This window comes from Podarcis liolepis, assembly GCF_965112155.1.
Source record: "Podarcis liolepis genome assembly, chromosome: 5".
In the NCBI taxonomy this organism is placed as follows: Eukaryota; Metazoa; Chordata; class Lepidosauria; order Squamata; family Lacertidae; genus Podarcis; species Podarcis liolepis.
The window spans coordinates 8,429,715-8,453,431 of NC_139556.1; the positions used below are offsets into that span (position 1 = coordinate 8,429,715).

The 23,717-nt window shown below is 45.4% G+C and overlaps 1 protein-coding gene across 3 annotated transcripts in view; it reads left to right on the forward strand.

Annotated features, from left to right (window-relative positions):
- The window catches only part of CRACR2A (calcium release activated channel regulator 2A), a 47,358-nt gene extending 25,526 nt beyond the window's left edge, over window positions 1-21,832 (forward strand). For all 3 annotated transcript variants that reach the window (XM_083503357.1, XM_083503358.1, XM_083503359.1), the window contains exons 8-19: window positions 2,792-2,887; window positions 3,771-3,958; window positions 4,741-4,812; window positions 5,589-5,634; window positions 7,517-7,605; window positions 7,932-8,259; window positions 11,865-11,997; window positions 12,605-12,686; window positions 14,270-14,384; window positions 16,651-16,752; window positions 19,153-19,229; window positions 21,660-21,832. In XM_083503357.1, coding sequence (XP_083359483.1) covers window positions 2,792-2,887; window positions 3,771-3,958; window positions 4,741-4,812; window positions 5,589-5,634; window positions 7,517-7,605; window positions 7,932-8,259; window positions 11,865-11,997; window positions 12,605-12,686; window positions 14,270-14,384; window positions 16,651-16,752; window positions 19,153-19,229; window positions 21,660-21,750 — 1,419 coding nt within the window. In that variant the 3' untranslated portion in view covers window positions 21,751-21,832. The remainder of the gene's footprint in view (window positions 1-2,791; window positions 2,888-3,770; window positions 3,959-4,740; window positions 4,813-5,588; window positions 5,635-7,516; window positions 7,606-7,931; window positions 8,260-11,864; window positions 11,998-12,604; window positions 12,687-14,269; window positions 14,385-16,650; window positions 16,753-19,152; window positions 19,230-21,659) is intronic.
- The last annotated feature ends 1,885 nt before the right edge of the window (window positions 21,833-23,717 follow it).

Here is a 23,717-nt window from a genome sequence, read left to right on the forward strand (position 1 = left end):
CAGGCACATACCTCCACATGTGGTGGGAGTGCCTCAAAATCCAACTATTCTGGACAACAACCATACGAGAAATACCGTATTTTTAGCCCCATAGGACGCACCGGCCCATAGGATGCACCTAGTTTTTTGGGGGGGAAATAAAGGAAAAAAATTTTATTCCCCCCCCCCCGGGCGCTGCGCTAATCCTGAAGCTTGGGGCATGCGGAGCTCAGCACGCCCCAAGCTTCTGGGTGCCGGCAAGGTCTCCACTAGCCGTGGGAGAGTCACATGACTTCGCGCGGCTCTCCCACAGCTAGCAGAGCGCTGCGCTAATCCTGAAGCTTGGGGCGTGCGGAGCTCAGTGCGCCCCAAGCTTCTGGGTGCCGGCAAGGTCTTCGCTAGCCGTGCGAGAGCTGGGTCTCCCACAGCTAGCGGATAGCTTCCTGAAGCCTGGAGAGCGAGAGGGGTCGGTGCGCACCGGCCCCCCTCGCTCTCTAGGCTTCAGCGAAAGCCTGCATTCGCCCCATAGGACGCACACACATTTCCCCTTCATTTTTGGAGGGGAAAAAGTGCATCCTATAGGGCGAAAAATACGGTATGTAAAATAACTAAGCAAGTATTAGAAGTCACCCCAGAACTGGCCCTACTAAACATCTCCCAAGATTATAATGCCCACTCACATCACAAAGAGCACATAACCCACCTACTCTCAGCAGCCAGAAGCATCATAGCCAGACACTGGAGAAACCTGTCAGGAGTCAACATGGACCAATGGTACCAAATAGTATGGGAAACAGCCCTACTAGAAAAATTAACCAATAAACTGAAACTGACACTGGCACAAATCGAAGAAGACACCTTCACCCCGGTATGGCTCCCCTTTATCAAATACACAGCCCAACAAGACAACGGCAAGAATCCACCAACAGTATACAGTGGTGCCCCGCAAGACGAATGCCTCGCAAGACGGAAAACCCGCTAGACGAAAGGGTTTTCCGTTTTGGAGGTGCTTCGCAAAACGAATTTCCTATGGGCTTGCTTCGCAAGACGACAATGCCTTGCGAGTTCCTGCAGGTTTTTTTCCCTTCCCCCCTTTTCCCCAAGCCGCTAAGCCGCTTATCAGCTGATCCTAAGCCGCTTATCAGCTGATCCGCTAAGCCCGCTAAGCCGCTAATAGCGCTAAGCCGCTAAGCCGCTAATGGGCTTGCTTCGCAAGACGAAAAAACCGCAAGACGAAGAGACTCGCGGAACGGATTCTTTTCGTCTTGCGAGGCACCACTGTACAAATCAATATGGCTGACCTGACTCAAAAACACCCACCCACCCCACTCACACATGCAAACAAAGTTCACCACAGCCAGTCACAAACAAACAACCACACCCTAGTCCAACCCCAACCTCTCTCACCACCAAAGAAACACAAGCAAACAGTAAAGAGAACCCACACAAGCGACACTGACACAAAACTCCACACATACATTAAGTAGAATAGAAACATCGCCACGCCACCCCCACTCACCACGGCCCCCTCCACCTCTTCCCCCCTTTTCTTCCTAATGTAACACTAATTTCTCAGCAAATGAAACTGATCTATAGAAAATGTAACTTGAAAAAAGAGACATTGCACATACTTTTGTAAACCAAGAAATCTTTAATAAAAATATGTTTAAAAAAATAAGGAGAGTGAAGACGCAAGTTCATTTGAACCAAAGAGCATAGACATAGAGATATGAGACACTGATTTAAATGATTTATCTCAAGTAGGGAGAACAGACAACAAAAAACCCATGCAAAGTGAAGTAAGCTGATATTTAATGCACACAACCCTTGCTCATATTCTTGTACAATATGCGTGTGATATTTTGTTAGATGTACCATATTAAGCCATGGCTTTCCCAGTAGTGATGTATGGAAGTGAGAGCTGGACCATAAAGAAGGCTGATCGCCGAAGAATTGATGCTTTTGAATTGTGGTGCTGGAGGAGACTCTTGAGAGTCCCATGGACTGCAAGAAGATCAAACCTCTCCATTCTGAAGGAAATCAGCCCTGAGTGCTCACTGGAAGGACAGATCCTGAAGCTGAGACTCCAATACTTTGGCCACCTCATGAGAAGAGAAGACTCCCTGGAAAAGACCCTGATGCTGGGAAAGATGGAGGGCACAAGGAGAAGGGGACAACAGAGGACGAGATGGTTGGACAGTGAGTCAGACCAAACTGCGGGAGGCAGTGGAAGACAGGAGTGCCTGGCGTGCTCTGGTCCATGGGGTCACGAAGAGTCGGACACGACTAAACGACTAAACAACAACAACAACACCATATTAAGAATTTGGACTAGAAATAAATATAGGTTATGTGCAAAGATTACCCTTATGGATTTCAACACAAGAACCGTTTCCTAGAAAAGAGGAGACAGGCAAAGAGAAATGGTTAACTTATCAAGAGTTAGTAGAGTGGAGTCAAAGAGACTGTAAAATTAAAACAAGGAAACAGTTAATAGCAGTTTATGGCCTTCAGTTGTTTTTTCTCATTTACAATTAACAGAGAGATTTAAGTTGGATAAAAAGACCTTTGATATAGAACAGAAAATGATATTTCAAAACCAACTGTGTACAGATGACGAATATGTTATTGCAAAAATTTATAACCGTTTAATGTGTTCTTCTTGCATTTCAAATTTCAACAAAGATTGCATTATTAAACGGGCAAAAAGTGGTTATAATATACAGATTGAATACTGGGAACATGATCACATGCCTAGACGTCTTAATTAATACCCTGGTGCTCTTAACAATAATTTTTTCTAATTTTACAGGACACAGAAAGGTTTCAGTCCCGAAGTCAGGATCTGGAGCATAAGCTTACAGCAAAAGAGCAGGAAATGGAACAACTGACTGAGAAACAGAAAAGAGTAAGTGAGATGCAGATACAGAGAAAGTTTTGTTTGCTTGCTTGCTTGCTTGGCAAAACTTGACATGCGAGTGGGAGAATTGTAATTATATTTATTACAGCAGGATACCATTTTGTTTTTTGCTTTCTTGGTAAAGCAGCTTGGTAAACCACCAAAAGGCTGCTTTGTGCTGTTCTGTCTTCATCTGTTTGCAGCTATCTTTGAAAGAGTGCGTTCCTGATACGTATCCAATGGTTTCTTTTTGCAATGTTTTGATTTTTCCTTTAATCTGACATGAATATAAGTTACCCAAGTTAGGTAAATAAGGAGCATAACTTGCGTAACCTATGTTAAATAGCTGACAGTTAGATGAATAACTTAGTATTTAGCAGAAACTGAACTGCAGTTGAACAGAAACAGCACTGATTGTGACAAAGGCAAGTCAGAATGAAAGCAGCTGCCATCTAACATAAAACTTTGTTTCTTTTTGTTCTCGTATGAACAATACTTCCATTTCTGAAAGGAAGTTTTCTTGCGCCTAATAGCTTCTTTGACTTTAGTTGTTAAGCACACTAACATCTTTTTGTCTCTGGGTTGCTTTCTTGACATACATTATACATTTCAGCTGAACTTTTAATACTGTGTTTTTAAACAGCTCCCTAGCATTTTGGAGAGATTTGACTCCCTTGGCTTTTCTGTTCCTTTCTTTTCCAATCACTTCATTTGCGTAAAGTTTCCTCTTATGAAGTCAAGTATGATCATGCTGGATTTTCATCATAATTTGCATACACACACATAAACAAATTTAATAGCACTATGGTTGCTGTTTCCAATCCATTCAGTTAAAAAATGAACTTGATTGACTTTTAAAATACATTTGTTGTTTTTTTTCTTTCCCATCCAGTTAGAGGGACAATTTAAAGAGCTGCACAATGACAAGCAGGAGACCAAAGTAGAAAATACCAAGCTGAAGCTTACAAACAAAGGGCTGCTGGAAGAACTGGAGAGAACATCCCAGGAGCTCCTCATTGCACAGCAGCACTTGCAGATGCTCCAGGATGAGGCCAAAAAACTGCAGGAAGAAAAGGAAATGTGAGTGGTTCCCAGAGCTGGAATACAGCTTAATGTGTCCAATTTGCATTGCTGACACAGGCACATAACAGGTGAAGGGAGGGCCACAAGAATGAACACAGGGGACTGGTATTGGGTTGAATTAGGCCGTGACTTTATTGATTACGGGACGTGGGGGACGCTGTGGGTTAAACCACAGAGCCTAGGACTTGCCGATCCGAAGGTCGGCGGTTCGAATCCCCGTGATGGGGTGAGCTCCCGTTGCTCAGTCCCTGCTCCTGCCAACCTAGCAGTTTGAAAGCACGTCAAAAGTGCAAGTAGATAAATAGGTACCGCTCCAGCGGGAAGGTAAACGGCGTTTCCGTGCGCTGCTCTGGTTCGCCAGAAGCAGCTTAGTCATGCTGGCCACATGACCCGGAAGCTGTACGCCGGCTCCCTCGGCCAATAAAGCAAGATGAGCGCCGCAACCCCAGAGTCGGCCACGAAACCCTAACCCTTTTATTTTCCTGCCAGAGTGGTACCTATTAATCTCCTTGCACTTTTTGGCATGCTATTGAACTGCTAGGTTGGCAGGAGCTGGGACCGAGCAACAGGAGCTCAACCCGCCGCGGGGATTCGAACCGCCGACCTTTTGATCGGCAAGCCCAAGGCTCAGTGGTTTAGACCACAGCGCCACCTGCGTCCCTAAGGTTGCCGGTTATTGTTACAAAAACCCCAACACTAAATCCAGAACAAAGATCCCAGTTCTCTAAGAATGGTTATTATTAGGTTTTATTGTGATGCTTTTTATTTGTCTCCTTCAGTGAGGTTTACAGAGTGACAGAAATGCTACAGAGGGAGAAGTCAGGGCTCCTGAAGCAGCTGGACTTTTTAAGGTAAGAAAATAAGGTGCGATAAATCCACCCCTGCCAGCAGCGGGAATCAGAGCAAATATTATAAAACCTCAATACAGGCAACTCCCCACTCGCATGCAATCAGCATGGGTATGACTGCTCACATGCATGCCATTCTCAGCGTTGAAGGGGGGTGGAGCAGGGCGGGGCAAACTGGACTGGACTTGTGTACAGTGGTGCCCCGCAAGACGAATGCCTCGCAAGACAGAAAACTCGCTAGACGAAAGAGTTTTCCGTTTTGGAGGTGCTTCGCAAAACGAATCTCCTATGGGCTTGCTTCGCAAAACGACAATGTCTTGCAAGTTCCTGCTGGTCCCCCCCCTTTTTCTAAGCCGCTAAGCCGCTTATCAGCTGATCCGATCAGCAGATAAGCCGCTAAAAGCCGCCAATAGCGCTAAGCCGCTTATCAACTGATCCGATCAGCAGATAAGCCACTAAAAGCCCCTAATAGCGCTAATCCGCTAATCCTTCAATGGGCTTGCTTCGCAAGACGAAAAAACCCGCTAGACGAAGAGAATCACAGAACGGATTCTTTTCGTCTTGCAAGGCACCACTGTACATCCCACAGAACAGAATCACCGTGTAAGCTGGGATTCCCCTGTAATACGGTTTGGTTTAATATCCTCTCAGCTTTCTTACCACAATACCATATCAATTTCTTGACACACTGGACTCCCCCACTGATAAGCGGGTAGAGTTGGAGGATATGTTGTAAGTTCCATGTTGTTTTCCTTTCTTTTTGTGCCCCACCACTGCAGAGAAAGGAACAAATATCTGAGAGATGAACACGACGAATGTTTACAGGTGAGTGGGCAGCCCCAGACTACCTTCTCATAAAACGTGTGGTTTTTTTCTTAGCCTTGACAGATTCTTAACTATATTGTGGCGACACACCTCTGTAGTTAAGTGGAAGAGCACCTTCTGTGCATGCAGAAGGTCCCAAATTCAAATCCCGACATTTGCAAGAGGGCCTAGGACAGTTTCCTGCAAGAATCCCTGGCAAGTTGTTGCCCGTCTGTTCTGAGCCAGATGGACCAGTTGCCGGACTTTGTAGATGGCGACTTCCTGTGTTACTGATTCACAAATGTGCACATTTTATTTGCAAAATAAAAAAAAATCCTTCCAGTAGCACCTTAAAGACCAACTAAGTTAGTTCTTGGTATGAGCTTTCGTGTGCATGCACACTTCTTCAAATACACTGAAACAGAAGTTGCCAGATCCTTCTATATAGTGAGAAGGTGGGGAGGGGTATTACTCAGAAGGGTGGTGGGAATGGGTGATTGGCAGATAGCTGAGATGAGCCTGTTGACGACTCTTATTTGCACCCACTTTTACCACAAGCGCTAACAACATCATCAAAAACCAAATACAATACCATATTTTTCCGTGTATAACACACTCCTGTGTATAAGACGATCCCTATTTTCGGAGACTCTAAATTAAGAAAATAGGGGAAGATTGCCCAGAGTTGTTGAGCTTTTTTTGATTGCCGAAAATCTATCACACACCTGACCGACGCTGCCAATCGCACGCGTCGTTGAAGCCACCAATCACCCGCCCAATTGCTGCCACAGCAGCCAATCGACAGCAGCCCTTGCCACAGCCACCAATCGCCGCTGACAATCTCCTGCTCAAGGCTGCAACCAGTCACCCGTCCCCCCTCTGCACTATCCGTGTATAAGATGCCCCCCAATTTTAAACATTATTTTATAATAAAAAAAATTATCTTAGACACGGAAAACTACTGTACTTTCAGGTGATTTGGGGCATTGGTGTATTATCAATCTGCAGGAGGCAACAATTTGGGCACGAGCTCCTCTCTTCCAAAGATCCTTGCATATTTGTTTTTCTGATTATTCCGAATCCCACTTCTGGTTTTCTGTTTTCACCTCCTTCCCTGCACCCATTCCCATCTTGGTGCCTTTAATGCTCATGTGGTTTCCATTTTCTCTTGGCGCTCAGATATTCCAAAGGTTGATATCCCCAGGCCTTTCTAGGGTACATCCAAGAACATGAGCCCGCAAATCTAGCCCTAACAGAACATCTTTTGTCAACTAGCTAAGGGGTGGACCAAGAGACAGGGAAGTTTCCTTGCTGATGTAGATCCAGAACACAATTTATGGAAAGTTCTCATGTGCAAATGCCATTGAAATGAATGGCTGTCCCACAGGAGCACAGTAGGATGCTTGTATAGTTCCACCCCTCCTCATCCACTGTTTAAATGACACCTTAATAGGAGTATAAAAAGGTAAAGGGACCCCTGACCATTAGGTCCAGTTGTGGCCGACTCTGGGGTTGCGGCGCTCATCTTGCTCTATAGGCCAAGGGAGCCGGCGTTTGTCCGCAGACAGCTCCCGGGTCATGTGGCCAGCATAACTAAGCCGCTTCTGGCGAAACCAGAGCAGCACACGGAAACACCGTTTACCTTCCCACCGGAGCGGTACCTACTTGCACTTTGACATGCTTTCGAACTGCTAGGCTGGCAGGAGCTGGGACTGAGCAACGCGAGCTCACCCCGTCACTGGGATTCGAACCGCCGACCTTCTGATCAGCAAGTCCTAGGCTCTGTGGTTTAACCCACAGCGCCACCCACGTCCCTTCACAGGAGTATACTGCTCTGAAAATAGTGTTGAGTCTGCCATTTTATGTAACTCATTTTGAGGCAGTTTCTATAATATTTCTACAGAAATGTAAGAATGTTCCAACTGCAAGGTGGAAAGAAAGGTCAGGCTCGATCATCGGCAAATATATGGAGAAAAAGGCTTTGCCAAAAAGGTAAGGTCTTAGTTTTGCTATTGCGCGCATTTATTCTTAACGTAGGGTGCAGAATGTACTGTAGTTAGATACTGTTCCTGCATCTATATAGTTTTTCTCCATACAGAAATATAGATTGCTTTTATATTTCTTTGCTGTCCTGTTCAGATAGGGTTCATATTCAAAACATATTCAAAATATGAACCCAAATTTCAATTTCAAAGTTCCGAATTAAATTTGTACAGACATCCAACGTGATATAGAGATGTGATAAGGAGAGTTTAAATGATACAGAGATGTGGTGTAGAGAGTTTAAAATACGTTATGTTTCATAATGCTTTTTCTAGCCAGTCTTCAGAAGACGACGATACATTTAACACTGAAAGGAGAAGAAATTCCACTGGTTTGAATGGGTATCTTTCATTTGATTCTGATTCTGCTGCCGGTGAGGGACTGACTCAAAGAAGGCCTCTACAAAGACTAATATCAATTGAAGAAGATCACCTGCCCCAGCTTCTAAATAGACCGGGAGACAGGACACTAACCAAATGGTCTGAAGAAGATGAAACTAACTTGCCAGAACTGGAAATGAATGAGATCCAAACAGAATCATCATCTGAACAAACACCTTCCTTTCCCAGGGGACAGCCAGTAGGGAAAGAAACACTAGCAAATGTAAGAAACAAAAGTGCATTGTTTTTATTTTGGAGGTGGATTTTGGCTAATTTATGGCTATCTCCGCTGTGTGCATTACATTAATAATAATAATAATAATAATAATAATAATAATAATAATAATAATTTTTATTTATACCCCGCCCTCCCCAGCCACGGTCGGGCTCAGGGCAGCTAACAAGCAATAATAAAAACAAGTTGAATGAATACAACTTGAAAACAAGATTAAAATACAACATTAAAATATTGAAACATTAAAATATTAAAAATGCAGCCTCATCACAGGAGGAAAAGGGGAAAAGAAAGAGGGGGAGGGAATCAAATTGACTCCAAGCCAAAGGCCAGGCAGAACAACTCTGTCTTACAGGCCCTGCGGAAAGAAATCTGATCCTGCAGGACCCTGGTCTCATGAGACAGAGCGTTCCACCAAGCCGGAGCCAGTGTTGAAAAGGCCCTGGCTCTGGTTGAGGCTAATCTAACTTCCTTAGGGCCCGGGACCACTAGGGTGTTGCTATTTATGGACCTTGAGGCTCTCCGTGGGGCATACCGGGAGAGGCGGTCCCGTAGGTACGAGGGTCCTAGGCCGTGAAGGGCTTTAAAGGTCAAAACCAGCTCCTTAAATCTGACCCTGTACTCCACCGGGAGCCAGTGCAGCTGAAAAAGCACTGGGTGAATATGCTCCCATGGCAGAGACCCCGTGAGGAGCCTCACTGCAGTATTCTGCACCCGCTGGAGTTTCTATTTGTTTTATTGTTTTTGTTTTTTTGAATTTGCATTTTATTTATTTGTTAACATTCTTATATTACATTGGTAAACATTGTCGTATTACATTGCAGGACTTACTATAATATAATTTCCAACATGTATACAAAAATGATATACAAATTTTATATACCTAGAAAGAAAATGAAACAAAAAAAGAAAGAAAGAACAAAGAGAAAAAACAAAAACAATCCCCCCCCAAATCATATACATGCCAACACACTAGACTTCCTGTCTATCCCTTTGTATATTCCTTTTTTACAAATGAATGTATATTTCTTATTACTGCATATTTCTTTACATTTTATCTAATACATTCCTATATCAATATGTGCTCTTAGTCTTATTTCTCAACTCAGTCTCACTCCAACGTCAATCAAATGCTAGCATAGATAGCGAACCTTTACTGTATTTTTGAACATATGTTTTATATCTATCCCACTTTTCCCACTATTAAGCCTGTTTGAGCTGTGTCAACAGCAAAAAAAATCATAGTGAGTGTGTATTGCGTGGCAAGTCCCCTCCCCCATGTGAAATAAAGACACTAGACACGGTATTTAAGGTTAATGGGCATGAAAAGGCCACAACTTTATTGATTACAGAATTGAAAGGTATTGGCCTTAGGCATTGGCTCCTAACTACTACCCGGCATGGGGACCGGGAAGGGTTGTCCACAAGCCGTGGGAGTCCTGTTGAAGTACGCCAACTAGGATCCCAGCGGGTGTCACCGCTCTGGGGCATGCCGGAGGCCCTTACCTACCAAGGTTTCGGACAAGGCAACGCCCCCCGGAGTCCTCTACCGGACTACCCTTAGCCTTGGGGAAGGTGATGGCTTTTCCCGCTCAGCTGGAAGGGGCAAAGAGGGCAGTCCCCGGGCGTGCCTAGCCTTTAATAAGCTAGACCACGCCTCCTCGGCCCGCTGATTGGCGGGCCGGGTCGCCGACACGCCCGGGGATTCCCTACTCTCGCGGGGGCAAAGGCTAGCCCCCGCGTGAGGATGTGGGAGGATTTCTGCACGCAACCCCCTCTCCTCTCAAGTCGGAAATGGCTTTGAGGATACAGCAGGGAGAGGCAGTGTGGTGCTTTCTCCTTGTTTGGGGAATGCCCCTCAACCCCAGCTAATCCGACCAACACTTGTGGATTATGGGAGCTGTAGTCCAAGAGATCTGGAGGGCACCATGCTGAGTACTATATTACAACATGTATTAGACAGCAGAGCTGCGGCACAATTGTAGCTGGAGGCATAGCAGTGGCAATTTGGGTTAATTTTGTCTAATCCTCCTTTAAAGCTATCCTAATGGTTAAAGCTACCCTAATGGTCTAATCCTCCTTTAAAGCTATCCTAATGGTCCCATAAGGGACGCGGGTGGTGCTGTGGGTTAAAGCACAGAGCCTAGGACTTGCCGATCAGAAGGTCGGCGGTTCGAATCCCTGCGACGGGGTGAGCTCCCGTTGCTCGGGCCCTGCTCCTGCCAACCTAGCAGTTCGAAAGCACGTCAAAGTGCAAGTAGATAAATAGGTACCGCTCCAGCGGGAAGGTAAACAGCATTTCCGTGCGCTGCTCTGGTTCGCCAGAAGGGCCTTAGTCATTCTGGCCACATGACCCGGAAGCTGTGCGCCAGCTCCCTTGGCCAATAAAGTGAGATGAGCGCCGCAACCCCAGAGTCGGCTACGACTGGACCTAATGGTTAGGGGTCCCTTTACCCTTTACCTTAGTGGTTGGCCATCATAACTTTTTCTGGAATCAAATTCCATAGTTTACCTCTGCACTGTGTGAACAAATACTTCTTTTTGTGTATCCCAAATCTCCCAATATTCAGCTTCGCTGGATGGCTCTGAGTTCTGTTGGACTGAAAGTTTAATCCATCCATTTTCTCTGCACCATGCATGATTTTATACACTTCTATCGTGTCCTTTTTTCTAAATTAAAAAGACCTGAATATGTTTACCATTCTTCATAGGCAGCTGTTCCACCCCAAGATAATTTCCGTTGCCCTTCAGTATCCCGCAAAGCGTGGCAACAGAACTGTACCTAGTTTTTCACGTGTCAATTTGTTTAATGGCATTATAATGGGTTAAAAAATTTTTAATCCCTTTCTGAATGATCCCAAGTAGGGAATTCACCCTTTTCACAACCACCACATATTGGCGTGATGTTTTCATTGAGCTATCCTGTATGACTCCTAGTCAGTCGCTGTTAATTTAGACCTCGTGAATGTACATGTGAATTTAAGATTGATTTATTGTTCCAATGTGCTTCACTTTATTATTATTCTTTTGTCTTACCACTCTGAACAATTTGGTGTCACCAGCAAACTTAGCCACCTCACTGCTCTTCCCTGTGTATCTGAAGAAGTGTGCATGCACACGAAAGCTCATACCAAGAACTAACTTAGTTGGTCTTTAAGGTGCTACTGGAAGGAATTTTTTTATTTTGACTATGGCAGACCAACACGGCTACCTATCTGTAAATACAAGAAGACTGTATTGTTTTTATCTTTTGATGTCATGAGTCTCTTGCAATGAGCGCAGCGTGTTGGGTTTTTTTGTTATTGTTTATTTGAATTATATAAGCCAACTTTGAAATACTATCAGACGTACGTTAGTTGCCCTTGGGTGTGACTAAAAACAATTAGAAAAGATATTGCTATCAGTTGATGTAAGTGGAACCAAAATTTACCTTATTTATTCTGGGTCCAGCCCATAGTACTGAAGAATGGATATAAATGTATTAAATAAATAGATATTTTATTTCTAAATATCTCCTCACCTCAAAAAGCAAAATGATTTAGCAGTAGGTGCAGTGCAGCTTACTGAACATTTGCACTTGTCTTTGTTTGCAGGATGAACAAGGGTACTTTGCTCCAAATGGTTTATTCAAGATCGTCATCGTAGGCAATTCAAGCGTGGGGAAGACTTCCTTTTTAAGGCGTTTTTGTGAAGACCATTTTTTCCCAGGCACTGCTGCTACAGTCGGTAAGTAAGTTAAAGGAAAAAAGAACACACAAATCGCATTTGTCTGGGCTGCTCGTACATATCCAGACTTGGTGACCCGCACTTATTTCCATTGTTTATACGTGTCCTTGTATTTTCAGTCCTCGCTAAACACTGGCTTTTTAAAAGCTGTGTCTCATTTCTTTGGAATTGTTTCTAATTATACCATGGGTAGGCAACCTAAGGCCCGGGGGCCAGATCCAGCCCAATCGCCTTCTAAATCCGGCCCACGGATGATCTGGGAATCAGCGTGTTTTTACATGAGTAAAATAAAATAAAATAAAAGTGTTCTTTTATTTAAAATGCATCTCTGGGTTATTTGTGGGGCACAGAAATTCATTCATCCCCCCCCAAAATATAGTCCAGCCCCCCACAACGTCTGAGGGACAGTGGACCAGCCCCCTGCTGAAAAAGTTTCCTGAATTATACCTTTAGTGACGTCAACTGATGGAAAGGTGGGTGTGGTTTGAGGGGAACAGCCTGGCAAGGCAAATTGGATTCCCTTGTGGTTCAAGACTGGCCTGCAGGCTGTAGGTCCTGTCCCCCCCCCCACACACCTGGAGATAATCTAAGCTGTGTTCCTTTACAGGTGTGGATTACAGTGTAAAAATGGTGCCAGTGGATAACCACCAAGTGCTGCTGCAGTTCTGGGACACTGCTGGGCAAGAAAGGTGAGAAAATGCCCTTACGTCCTGCCAGTGGCGTAGCGTGGGTTGTCAGCACCCGGGGCAAGGCAAGTAATTTGCGCCCCCTAACCCGTGGATTTTAGCACTCGAGTGCGAGCGCGCACCCCCCAGATGTTGCACACGGCCCCCCTGCACCCCCCACGCTACGCCACTGGGGCTGGGGGCGAGCGAAGGAGCCAAGGACCCCCCCCCAAAGGCTCAGCAGGAATTTATTAAATTTATTATTTGCGGAGCCCCCGCGGGCCGAGGCAGCCGAAGCCCCCTCCCCTCGGGCGCCTCCCCGCCCCCTCCTCTCCTTGGGCTGTAGGTGGAGCTCCAGATCCGGGCTTGGCGAGCGCCTCTCCTCCTCCCGGCTGGGTCCGGGGGCTTCCAGCCATGCTCCGTCCTGCCCCCCCCCCCCCGCGGCTGAGACTTGCGCTGAGAGCCGGAGCCAGCGGCGCCCCCTTCTGCCGGGAGAGCCTCGCCCGCCCGCCGGCTTCCTCTCGGAGGGTTTTGGGGAGCGCAGGGGACGCGGAGCTCTCCTCCCTCCCAGTCCGCAGAAGCAGCCGCCGCCTGTGGCTGGGCCGAGGGGATGACGTCGGCGTCGGGGTGCGGAGGCTGCCCATGCCCGGCCAGGCGTCGGTGGCGGCGTCGGTGCTGCTGCAGCGGCTGCTCCTCCTGCGAGCAGTGAGTGGAGCGCAGCCGCAACAGCGGCGGGGGGCACGCACGCGCTAGGGCGCAAGGCTGGCGGTGGCGGCGGGGAGCCCGGCAGAGGAAGGAACTTGTCCCTTCCCTCTGGACTCGCGCCCCCCCCCCCCGATGTTGCGCCGGGTGCGGCCAGCACCCCTGGCACCCCCCACACTACGCCACTGCGTCCTGCTGCGACACTGGCAGGGCTGCCCTTTATTTCTTCGAGCCAGGCATGGGGGTCTGCTGGAGGGCTAAGGTGGGGGCAGTTGAAGAATCGTTATTTGCATCAGCCACTAACCATAGCAACAAAATAAAATAAAATGTACATCCCTAGCTAACAGGACCAGTGGTCAGGGATGATGGGAGTTGTAGTCCCAAAACATCTGGAGGGCCAAGTTTGGGGATGCCTCAGTTAAAGGAGTTAAAACTCTTGCCTATCTGCTTCCTGGTGGTTTCTACCTGTAGCAATCCAATAACCCTTATGCCAGGGGTGAGAAACTGAATATATGCTATGCCCTGCTGTGAATTGTGGTCATATCTTGCAACCTTGGGGTCACCCTATACAGTGGTACCTCGGGTTAAGTACTTAATTTGTTCTGGAGGTCCCTTCTTAACCTGAAACTGTTCTTAACCTGAAACACCACTTTAGCTAATGGGGCTTCCCGCTGCTGCGGCACGATTTCTGTTCTCATTCTGAAGCAAAGTTCTTAACCTGAGGTACTATTTCTGGGTTGGCAGAGTCTGTAACCTGAAGCATCTGTAACCTGAAGTGTCTGTAACCCGAGGTACCACTGAATGGTCATATCATCTGTTTTCTAGGCTTGTTGTTCTGTTGGCTTTATCTGCTGTATGTTTTTGGTGCTAATGACAGAAGATTCATAAAGAGAACTGATTTGCAGGTACCGCAGCATCACCAAGCAGTTCTTTCGAAAAGCTGACGGCGTGGTTGTGATGTATGACATAACAGCAAAAGAGTCGTTCACAGCTGTGAAGCAATGGTTAGTGAGCATTGAGGTAAGAAGGACTGAGAGTATGAGCACATTAGTGCTTACCCCGGCTCCAGGGATGCCGGTGGCGCTGTGATCTAAACCACTGAGCCTCTTGGGCTTGCCAGTCAGAAGGTTGGCGGTTTGAATCCCCACAATGGGGTGAGCTCCCATTGCTCTGTCCTAGCAGCTTGAAAACACGCCAGTGCAAGCAAATAAATAGGTACCGCTGCAACAGGAAGGTAAACAGTGTTTCTGTGCGCTCTGGCTTCCGTCATGGTGTCCCATTGCGCCAGAAGTGGTTTAGTCATGCTGGCCACATGACCCGGAAAGCTGTCTGCGGACAAACGTCGGCTCACTCGGCTTGAAAGCGAGATGAGCGCCACAACCCCATAGTCGCCTTTGACTGGACTTAACTGTCCAGGGCATAGCTGTCAACTTACAGATTTGAAAATAAGGGACCAGCAGCCTCAAAAATAAGGGATCAGCAGCCAAAATAAGGGATTTTCCCAGCACAGGTATGTTCAACTTCTGAGCCCCTCCAAGCCAAAGGCAGAAAGCCCAGCCAGCAGCCAAACAAAGCCTCAAGCGGTGGTTCCCACAGCGCAGCAACCCGGCAAAGGGGATGCAGCAAGGAAAACCACCGTCACCTCTCCGCTGGGAAGTGCTGAGCAAAGGCGAGTCCCCAGGCAACGCAGCCGATTTGATCGGCACAAGGCATGCAAGCTCCACCCCCCAGTCGTTCTTAGACTCCTTATTGGGTGAGCAATGCAGCCAAGCAACACAGTTGGAGCCTCCCTCCTCCCTGGCCGGCAGGGAGGGAGGGAGATGAGCTGCTTCCTTTGAAACCTGGGATATTTAAGGGACATCATCAATAAGGGACGGCAGCGGGACACAGCGCTGGGATAAGGGACTTTCCCACCAAATAAGGGACAGTTGACAGCTATGGTCCAGGGGTCCTTTACCTTTTACCTTTACCCTGGCTCCCACACACTTCTACTGCTCATGTTTGAAACAGGACATTAGCCACAATCCAAGGTTATCTTGTCTCTTCTTGAAAAATGCTCCTGTTTGGTGTGCTTTCCCTCAAACAAGCTTACATTCAGTTAGAAAACAGAAGCCACGGTTAAGCTGAGATGCGTACAATTCAGGCAGCTCTTGGGCATGTGAATGACAGCATCAGTAATTTGGAGTTCAGCATGGGGGTCATCCACACACACTTCTCTGGTGTGAACAGCAACATAAAAAAAGCACTGGAAACGCAGCTGTTTGTTCAAAACCACTAATGTGTACGTAGTTAAAATAGGGATGTGGTTGATTAATTATATTACTATGCCACTTTGCACTCAAATTACTCTCAAAGTGGCTTGATGTTATTGTTGTTTAGTCGTTTAGTCGTGTCCGACTCTCCGTGACCCCATGGACCAGAGCACACCAGGCACTCCTGTCTTACACTGCCTTCCACAGTTTGGTCAAACTCATGCTGGTAGCTTCCAGAACACTATCCAACCATCTCATCCTCTGTTGTCCCCTTCTCCTTGTTCTCCCATAGATAGATAGATAATACTTTATTCGGCTATAAGCCCACAAGGTAAAACCAATCAATAAATAAAATAGCATTTTACATTCTAAAATATCAACTAAAATATTTCAACGCATAATCTCCTTCACATTACATACAATCTCTAGATGTCTAGATGTACCATATTGTATTGTTCTCCCAACATCAGGGTCTTTTCCAGGTAGTCTTCTCTTCTCATGAGGTGGCCAAAATATTGGAGCCTCAGCTTCACGATTTGTCCTTCCGGTGAGCACTCAGGGCTGGTTTCCTTCAGAATGGAGAGGTTTGATCTTCTTGCAGTCCATGGGACTCTCAAGAGTCTCCTCCAGCACCATCATTCAAAAGCATCAATTCTTCGGCAATCAGCCTTCTTTATGGTCCAGCTTTCAAAGTGGCTTACAAACAATAAATCACAATAGCATATTAGAACATCACAAATACAGCATAAATCATACAAAATAATTAACAAACCATCAATAAAGCAATCTGTAAAACACCATTAACAAAACAGCAACTAAAACATAAGCTAAACAGAACAACAATAGCAAAAGGCATATTATTAACAAATCAATTAGGCATTTATAATCTATAACAGAATATTATAACCACAATGTACCGGTACATCTGGAATGTTGGGTGTACTTATTTTTGTGTCTGCTTGCAGTGCTGTCTATGAGCTTTCAATGCTCTCGGGAGAGAACCCGTATTTTAACTGCTGTTCGTTATCTTATAGGAAGCAGCAGGGGAGAATATTCCTGTCCTCTTGCTTGGGAACAAAACAGATAATGAAAAAGAACGGGAAATCCCCAGGGGATTAGGAGAGCATTTAGCCAAGGTACAGTATGAAGAACATACAGTTCTGAAAACAACCAGTAATGTACACTTAACAAAAAAAAAACCTCCATGTTCCTCTTGGGAACAACTTCTGTGATAACAAGGTCAATGAATATTACCCATCTGTGGCATGAGGTCAAATATTTGATTTTGTATATCTCATTAAGCTGAGGCCTTTGAAGCTATCTCATTACGATTGAAGAAGGGCTTGCTTTCACAATGTGATGATCAAGTTTCAAGAAAAAAATCCCTCTGAATTGTCTGTTTCAATTAGAGCTGGTTTACTTATCCTCTTCGTGAGGGAGCACCTTTCTTTGAGTACATCGATTTCGTGATCTTGGGTACAAGAACAGCTTTCCTTTTGACCAGAAGGCACTATAGATGGATGGGAATCTATGGGCAGCTGCAAATTTGCCCTGTGGCCCTAGAGAAGAGGAGTAAAATACCGTATTTTTCGCTCTATAAGACGCACCAGACCACAAGACGCACCTAGTTTTTGGAGGAGGAAAACAAGAAAAAAAATATTCTGAATCTCAGAAGCCAGAACAGCAAGAGGGATCGCTGGGCAGTGAAAGCAGCAATCCCTTTTGCTGTTCTGGCTTCTGGGATAGCTGCGCAGCCTGCATTCGCTCCATAAGACGCACACACATTTCCCCTTACTTTTTAGGAGGGGAAAAGTGAGTCTTATAGAGCAAGAAATATGGTACTTCTCCTCATCCCTGGCACCAGCAGTTGCATCCTCCACCTTGGTTCAAAGCTGAAAGTCACAGCTCTTTCATAGTACAGTGGTGCCTCGCAAGACGAAAAGAATCTGTTCTGTGATTCTCTTCGTCTAGCGGTTTTTTCGTCTTGCAAAGCAAGCCCATTGACGGATTAAAGGATTAGCGCTTTTAGCGGCTTTTAGCAGCTTTTAGCGGCTTATCTGCTGATCGGATCAGCTGATAAGGGCTTAGCGGCTTAGAAAAAGGGGGGGAGGGGGGAAAAACCAGCAGGAACTCGCAAGACATTGTCGTCTTGCGAAGCAAGCCCGTAGGAGATTCGTTTTGCGAAGCACCTCCAAAACGGAAAACTCTTTCGTCTAGTGAGTTTTCATGAGCCCAACTGAAGCAGAACCAACTTGACTTCTGCAAGAGGAAAAACCCTGTAGATCTTACAAACTTATCAGAATTCTTTGAGAGTGTCAACAAGCAGATAGAGGTAATCGTTTGACATTGTGTACTTGTACTTCCAAAGAGCTTTAGACAATGTACCTCACCGAACACTCCAGAGTAAGCTTAGCAGTCAAAAATAAAAAATAACACTCAGGACAAGGTGATTCTGGTTTGAAGCCTATATAGTGGTATCTTGGTTCTCAAAATTAATCCGTTCTGGAAGTCTGTTCCAAAACCAAAGCGTTCCAAAACCAAGGCATGCTTTCCCATAGAAAGTAATACAAAACGGATTAATCTGTTCCAGACTTTTAAAAACAACTCTGAAAACAGCAATTTAACATCGATTTTACTATCTGAAGAGACGATTGATCCATAAAATGAAAGCAACAATTGATACTGTACTATAAAATAAATAAGACAGTGTTGTAGATGATAAAAATTAAAATTGCATTTTTTTCTTATCTGCACTAATGATAGTTATTGTTTGGATGGGGGGCTTTTTTCCATTTCTGCAGTCACACGATCAGTCAGTAGCTGAATTGGGTTTCACACAGTCACAAAAACAAATTAACTGAAAAAGCCACAAAAACAGAAAATAAATAGCTAAAACAAAAGCACCAAACTTAATCTGTTCTGGAAGTCCGTTTGACTTCCGAAATGTTTGAAAACCAAGGCGCAGCTTCTGATTGGTGCAGACGCCCTGGAAACAATAGCCGACAGCCGCATCGGATGTTCAGCTTCCAAAAAACGTTCGAAAACTGGAACACTTCTGGGTTTTTGGCGTTTGGGAACCAAGGCGTTTGAGAACCAAGGTACCGCTGTACCAATGATGTATTATTGATCAATGTGTCAGAAGGAGCTCTTCCCGTTCCTAAACCCAAAAGAAATGTCGGGGTATTTAGATAGCCTTCAAAAGGGCCATATGCAAATCTCTTCCAGCAAATCGAGGCCTTAAATTATGTAACTATCGGTGTATATCATCTCATTATGAAAAGTGATTGTCTCAACGCAATACATGACTACAGTGGCAAAATTATATTTTTAAAAATCTAACTGCCATGATGCAGCAATAAAGGAAGTCACAGTGGCTGTTACATAAATGCAAATATATTTTGGGGGACGGGGGATGCTTTTACAGTGGAATGAGATTCTTGAGATATATGTATAAATTTAGATTTAGTCCCTAAGGGTGCATTTAGATGCTTGTTGCTAAATGATGTGAGCAATGCTTTTTTTCTTTTCTATTACAGGAATACAATTTAATCTTCTATGAATGCAGTGCTCTGTCAGGTGACGGCATAAACAAGTCTGTCCTGCACTTGGCCAGGTAAGGAAAAGTGTTAAGGATGCTTTGCAAACTAGGGTCCATCAGGTTTTATAAATGGGTTCCAGTGAACGAGTGTGCTCATGACCAGTGGTCCTGGTGTTGGTGTTGCTTCTCATACCAGGAACTCAGTGAAGAAAACTATTATGCCACCATCAGTAGGAGAATTGTATACCAAGTACATGAATAAGATTTGAAATGGGAAAAGGAGCATTCACCATGAGTTGGGAAAGCGAACATTGGTGTAGCTTCTATTTGGAATTGTATATCAGAATCATTTTTGGTGATCTACGGCAAATGGTTATGAGTGTTGGTGCAGCGCTTCAGTGCACTCATGAGCAATATTTCATTATCTTAACTGTGTTTCATTGCCACTTTGAAAGGGGTTCTCAGCATGTAAGTAGCTTAGCTTAGTTTAAAAGGATAGTTCGTAGAAGGTAGATCCAGAGGTGTAATTGGGGGGGGGGAGTTGTAAGGCCAGTTGCCCCAGGGTGCAAAATAGTTGAGGCAAAAAATTTCAACCACCTGGTGCTGCCATTGTTGTAAACAAAAATCTGTCCTTTTTCCCTTATGGGGTATCCAAGAGCCCATATAGAGTCCTTACATAGGTTCCCTATTGGTAGGAGAAAATAACAGAGGCCAACCAGAGAATATTGAGAAGCAAAGCAGCTTGTAAGATTGATCTTTATTGATTTGTTGCAACAGGCTGCTCCCCTCACCTGCAGGCGAGGAGGAGGACCCAGAAAAATGGTGTGCAAGGCCTTATAAAGACTTTTGAAATTGCCACCCTGTAGATCAGGACCACCCCCAGAAACAGCATACATACATCACAGAAGGGGTGTAACCTAAGACCACCCCCCAGATACATCACACCTACATCACAAAAAGTGGTCTAAAACAGAAAGTTGAATGTTGTTTTTCTCCTGTCCCTGTTTATCTCCTGTCTGGCAGGTTACAGTGGTGCCTCGCAAGACGAAAAGAATCCGTTCCGCAAGTCTCTTCGTCTTGCGGTTTCTTCGTCTTGCAAAGCAAGCCCATTAGCGGGCTTAGCGGATCAGCTGATAAGCGGCTTAGCGGATCAGCTGTTAAGGGGCTTAGCGGATCAGCTGATAAGCGGCTTAGTCGCTTAGGATCAGCTGATAAGCGGCTTAGCGGCTTGGGGAAAAGGGGGGGAGGGGAAAAAACCCACAGGAACTCGCAAGACATTTTCGTCTTGCGAAGCAAGCCCATAGGAAATTCGTTTTGCGAAGCACCTCCAAAACGGAAAACCCTTTTGTCTAGCGGGTTTTCCGTCTTGCGAGGCATTCGTCTTGCGGGGCACCACTGTATTAGATTGGATTGCCTGGGGAGCCTGGCCAGTCTTTTGTAATGATAAATACATAGTTCCTGGGCCATGTCACAGGTTCACACCCTATTCAAACACAGACATACCCTTAAGACAGGATTTGTGAAGGAAAAGACAATGGGGAGGCTTTTCCATTTTCCTTTGACCTTGCAGAGAAAACATTTGCTCAGTTTGGGAATCAAAATGAACGAGGTCAGTCTTCCTGTGCTGATCTATGTACGTGCTTGGTTGGTACACTTATGGACATTTAACATATATCTAAGACCTCAAAATGGGACGCAGGTGGCGCTGTGGGTTAAACCACAGAGCCTAGGACTTGCTGATCAGAAGGTCGGCGGTTCGAATCCCCGCGACGGGGTAAGCTCCCGTTGCTCAGTCCCTGCTCCTGCCAACCTAGCAGTCCGAAAGCATGTCAAAGTGCAAGTAGATAAATAGGTACCGCTCCGGTGGGAAGGTAAACGGTGTTTCCGTGTGCTGCTCTGGTTCGCCAGAAGCGGCTTAGTCATGCTGGCCACATGACCTGGAAGCTGTACGCCGGCTCCCTCGGCCAATAAAGCGAGATGAGCGCCGCAACCCCAGAGTCGGCCATGACTGGACCTAATGGTCAGGGGTCCCTTTACCTTTAAGATCTCAAATTTCCTATCACACTCTATACAGCTGCACACTTCCACTTCAAACAGCTTCTCCATGCAAACCAGGAAATGACCTCTCCAGACAACTGGGCAACCTTTCTTTTCCTATCTCTGTGGCTGTGATCTGCTGGGTAACGTAGATGCCATTGGGCATGCATACTATGTCCAGTTCCCACCCACCCACCCTCTGTGCAACCCCGGGTGCTGGCAATCCATTCTACGCCACTGGTTAGATCTATCAATGGCTATTAACCCAGTTGGTTAACAGAACATAATATTCACATTCATAGGTCAAGAGGTTCAGTTTCTGGAGACAAAGAGGTTCAGTTTCTGGTGGGGCACCCCACACTCAAGCTTTGCTCAGTGGGCTTTCTAGATGCATAGAACTAAGTCTTGTTGTAAGCAGATGAACCTTGAGCCAATTCTACAAATTAGTGTTTATGTTTCTTTCTATAGGGTTTTAAAAGAACAAGAAGAAAAGGTGAAGGAAAAGACTATTCAGCTACATCAAGCCTCCAAGAAGAAGACTTGTTGTACCAAGCAGTAGAGGGCGTTTATGGCTTATACACACTTAACTTTTCCTCTGCTCTTTCTAACCACTGTTCTGCGCTTAAAAGGACTGTGGCCAAGCACTGGGATTGGGGTTTTTTTTAGCCTGGGAGCTTTTTGTGTGAAAACCTTCTCTTTAGTGCTCATTCTGAGCAAATATCAGTTCAGGTTTTCTGCAGATTGATGTTTCCTCCGTTTGAGTGCTAAAGAGCAGCTTTTGGCAAGGAAAGTTCTGGGACAAAAAACAACAAAACCCGCTCAGACACAGACCTTTTAAGGAAACAGTGGATGAAGGGTAAGAATTGTGGGGTGTGAAATACAGAGCAGTCAAATACAACATTCCTAGAGTGGACATAAAAAGGGGATGTCTGGACCAGCCAGTCGGAACTTCCTGTTTCCTCCTGGGCTGGGACAGACTTCCTCTACATTTGACTAGAGGTGGGCGTGACCTTACCTGTGCAGGTAACAAAACAGCAGAGGGCAAGACAGCCATCTCTCTGACTCCATTCCTTGAAGAAGCATCATCTCCTTAGCCTAAGATGCTCTCTTGGCAGCCAAGAGAGGACAAAGGAACTACACTGGTGCCTCGCAAGACGAAATTAATTCGTTCCGCGAGTTTTTTCGTCTAGCGAATTTTTCGTCTTGCGAAGCACGGTGTCGGAAAAGTTTTGGAAAAGCTTCAAAATTCACCAAAAACCTCAAAAAATGCTACCACACCGCGTTCTATGAGTTGCTCCTCAAAGTCAAGTCGCAACTGTATTAACAGTGTTAACAAAAAGGAAACAAACTTGCAAAAAACGCAAGCCCATTGGGAAATTCATCTTGTGAAGCAGCTCAAAAACCGCAAAACCCTTTCGTCTAGCGAGTTTTTCATCTTGCGAGGCATTCGTCTTGTGGGGCACCACTGTACTGTATTTTTCGCTCTATAAGACGCACCAGACCACAAGATGCACCTAGTTTTTGGAGGAGGAAAACAAGAAAAAAATATTCTGAATCTCAGAAGCCAGAACAGCAAGAGGGATCGCTGTGCAGTGAAAGCAGCAATCCCTCTTGCTGTTCTGGCTTCTGGGATAGCTGTGCAGCCTGCATTCACTCCATAAGACGCACACACATTTCCCCTTACTTTTTAGGAGGGAAAAAGTGAGTCTTATAGAGCAAAAAATACGGTATCGCCTTATGGGATAGATTGAAGAATCCACCCCCATCGTTCAGCCCGGACACTGAGATCCAGCGCCGAGGGCCTTCTGGTGGTTCCCTCACTGTGAGAAGTGAGGTTACAGGGAACCAGGCAGAGGGCCTTCTCAGTAGTGGCGCCTGCCCTGTGGAACGCCCTCCCAGCAGATGTGAAGGAAATAAGCAGCTATCTTCTCTTTAAAAGACATCTGAAGGTAGCCCTGTTTAGGGAAGTTTTTAATATTTAATGCTGTATTGTTTTTAACGCTTGATTGGAAGCCACCCAGAGAGGCTGGGGAAACTCAGCCAGATGGGCGGGGTATAAATAATAAATTATTATTATTATTATTATTATTATTATTATTATTATTATTATTATTATTATATTTGTACTGGATAGGATTTACTCTTGAGGAGGAGGAAGTGCCAAGTGAGCCGTGCCCCTTCACAGCCACATCATTCATGTTGGTGGCAAGTAGGATTTGGGCAAGTGAATAGCCCAAAGTTGTTTATTTTCTTTGCAAAATCTCTAATAAAAAATTGAAGTTTTTGAGCTATTTGTAAGAAAAAACGACACAGTCGACAAGGGTTGCCTATGTCCAGATTTCCCCAGACATTTAAGCAACTTCTGCTCAGACTTCTTCTGACAGATGAATGCCGGCTATGTCCAGGAATGTCTGGACATATGGCCACACTAGTGGTAAGGGAGGAAATAGGTATATAGAAAAGAGAATTCCAGGATGCAAAGGCCCAGATTTGGGTGGCACTGTGGTGTAAAATCCAGAGCCTAGG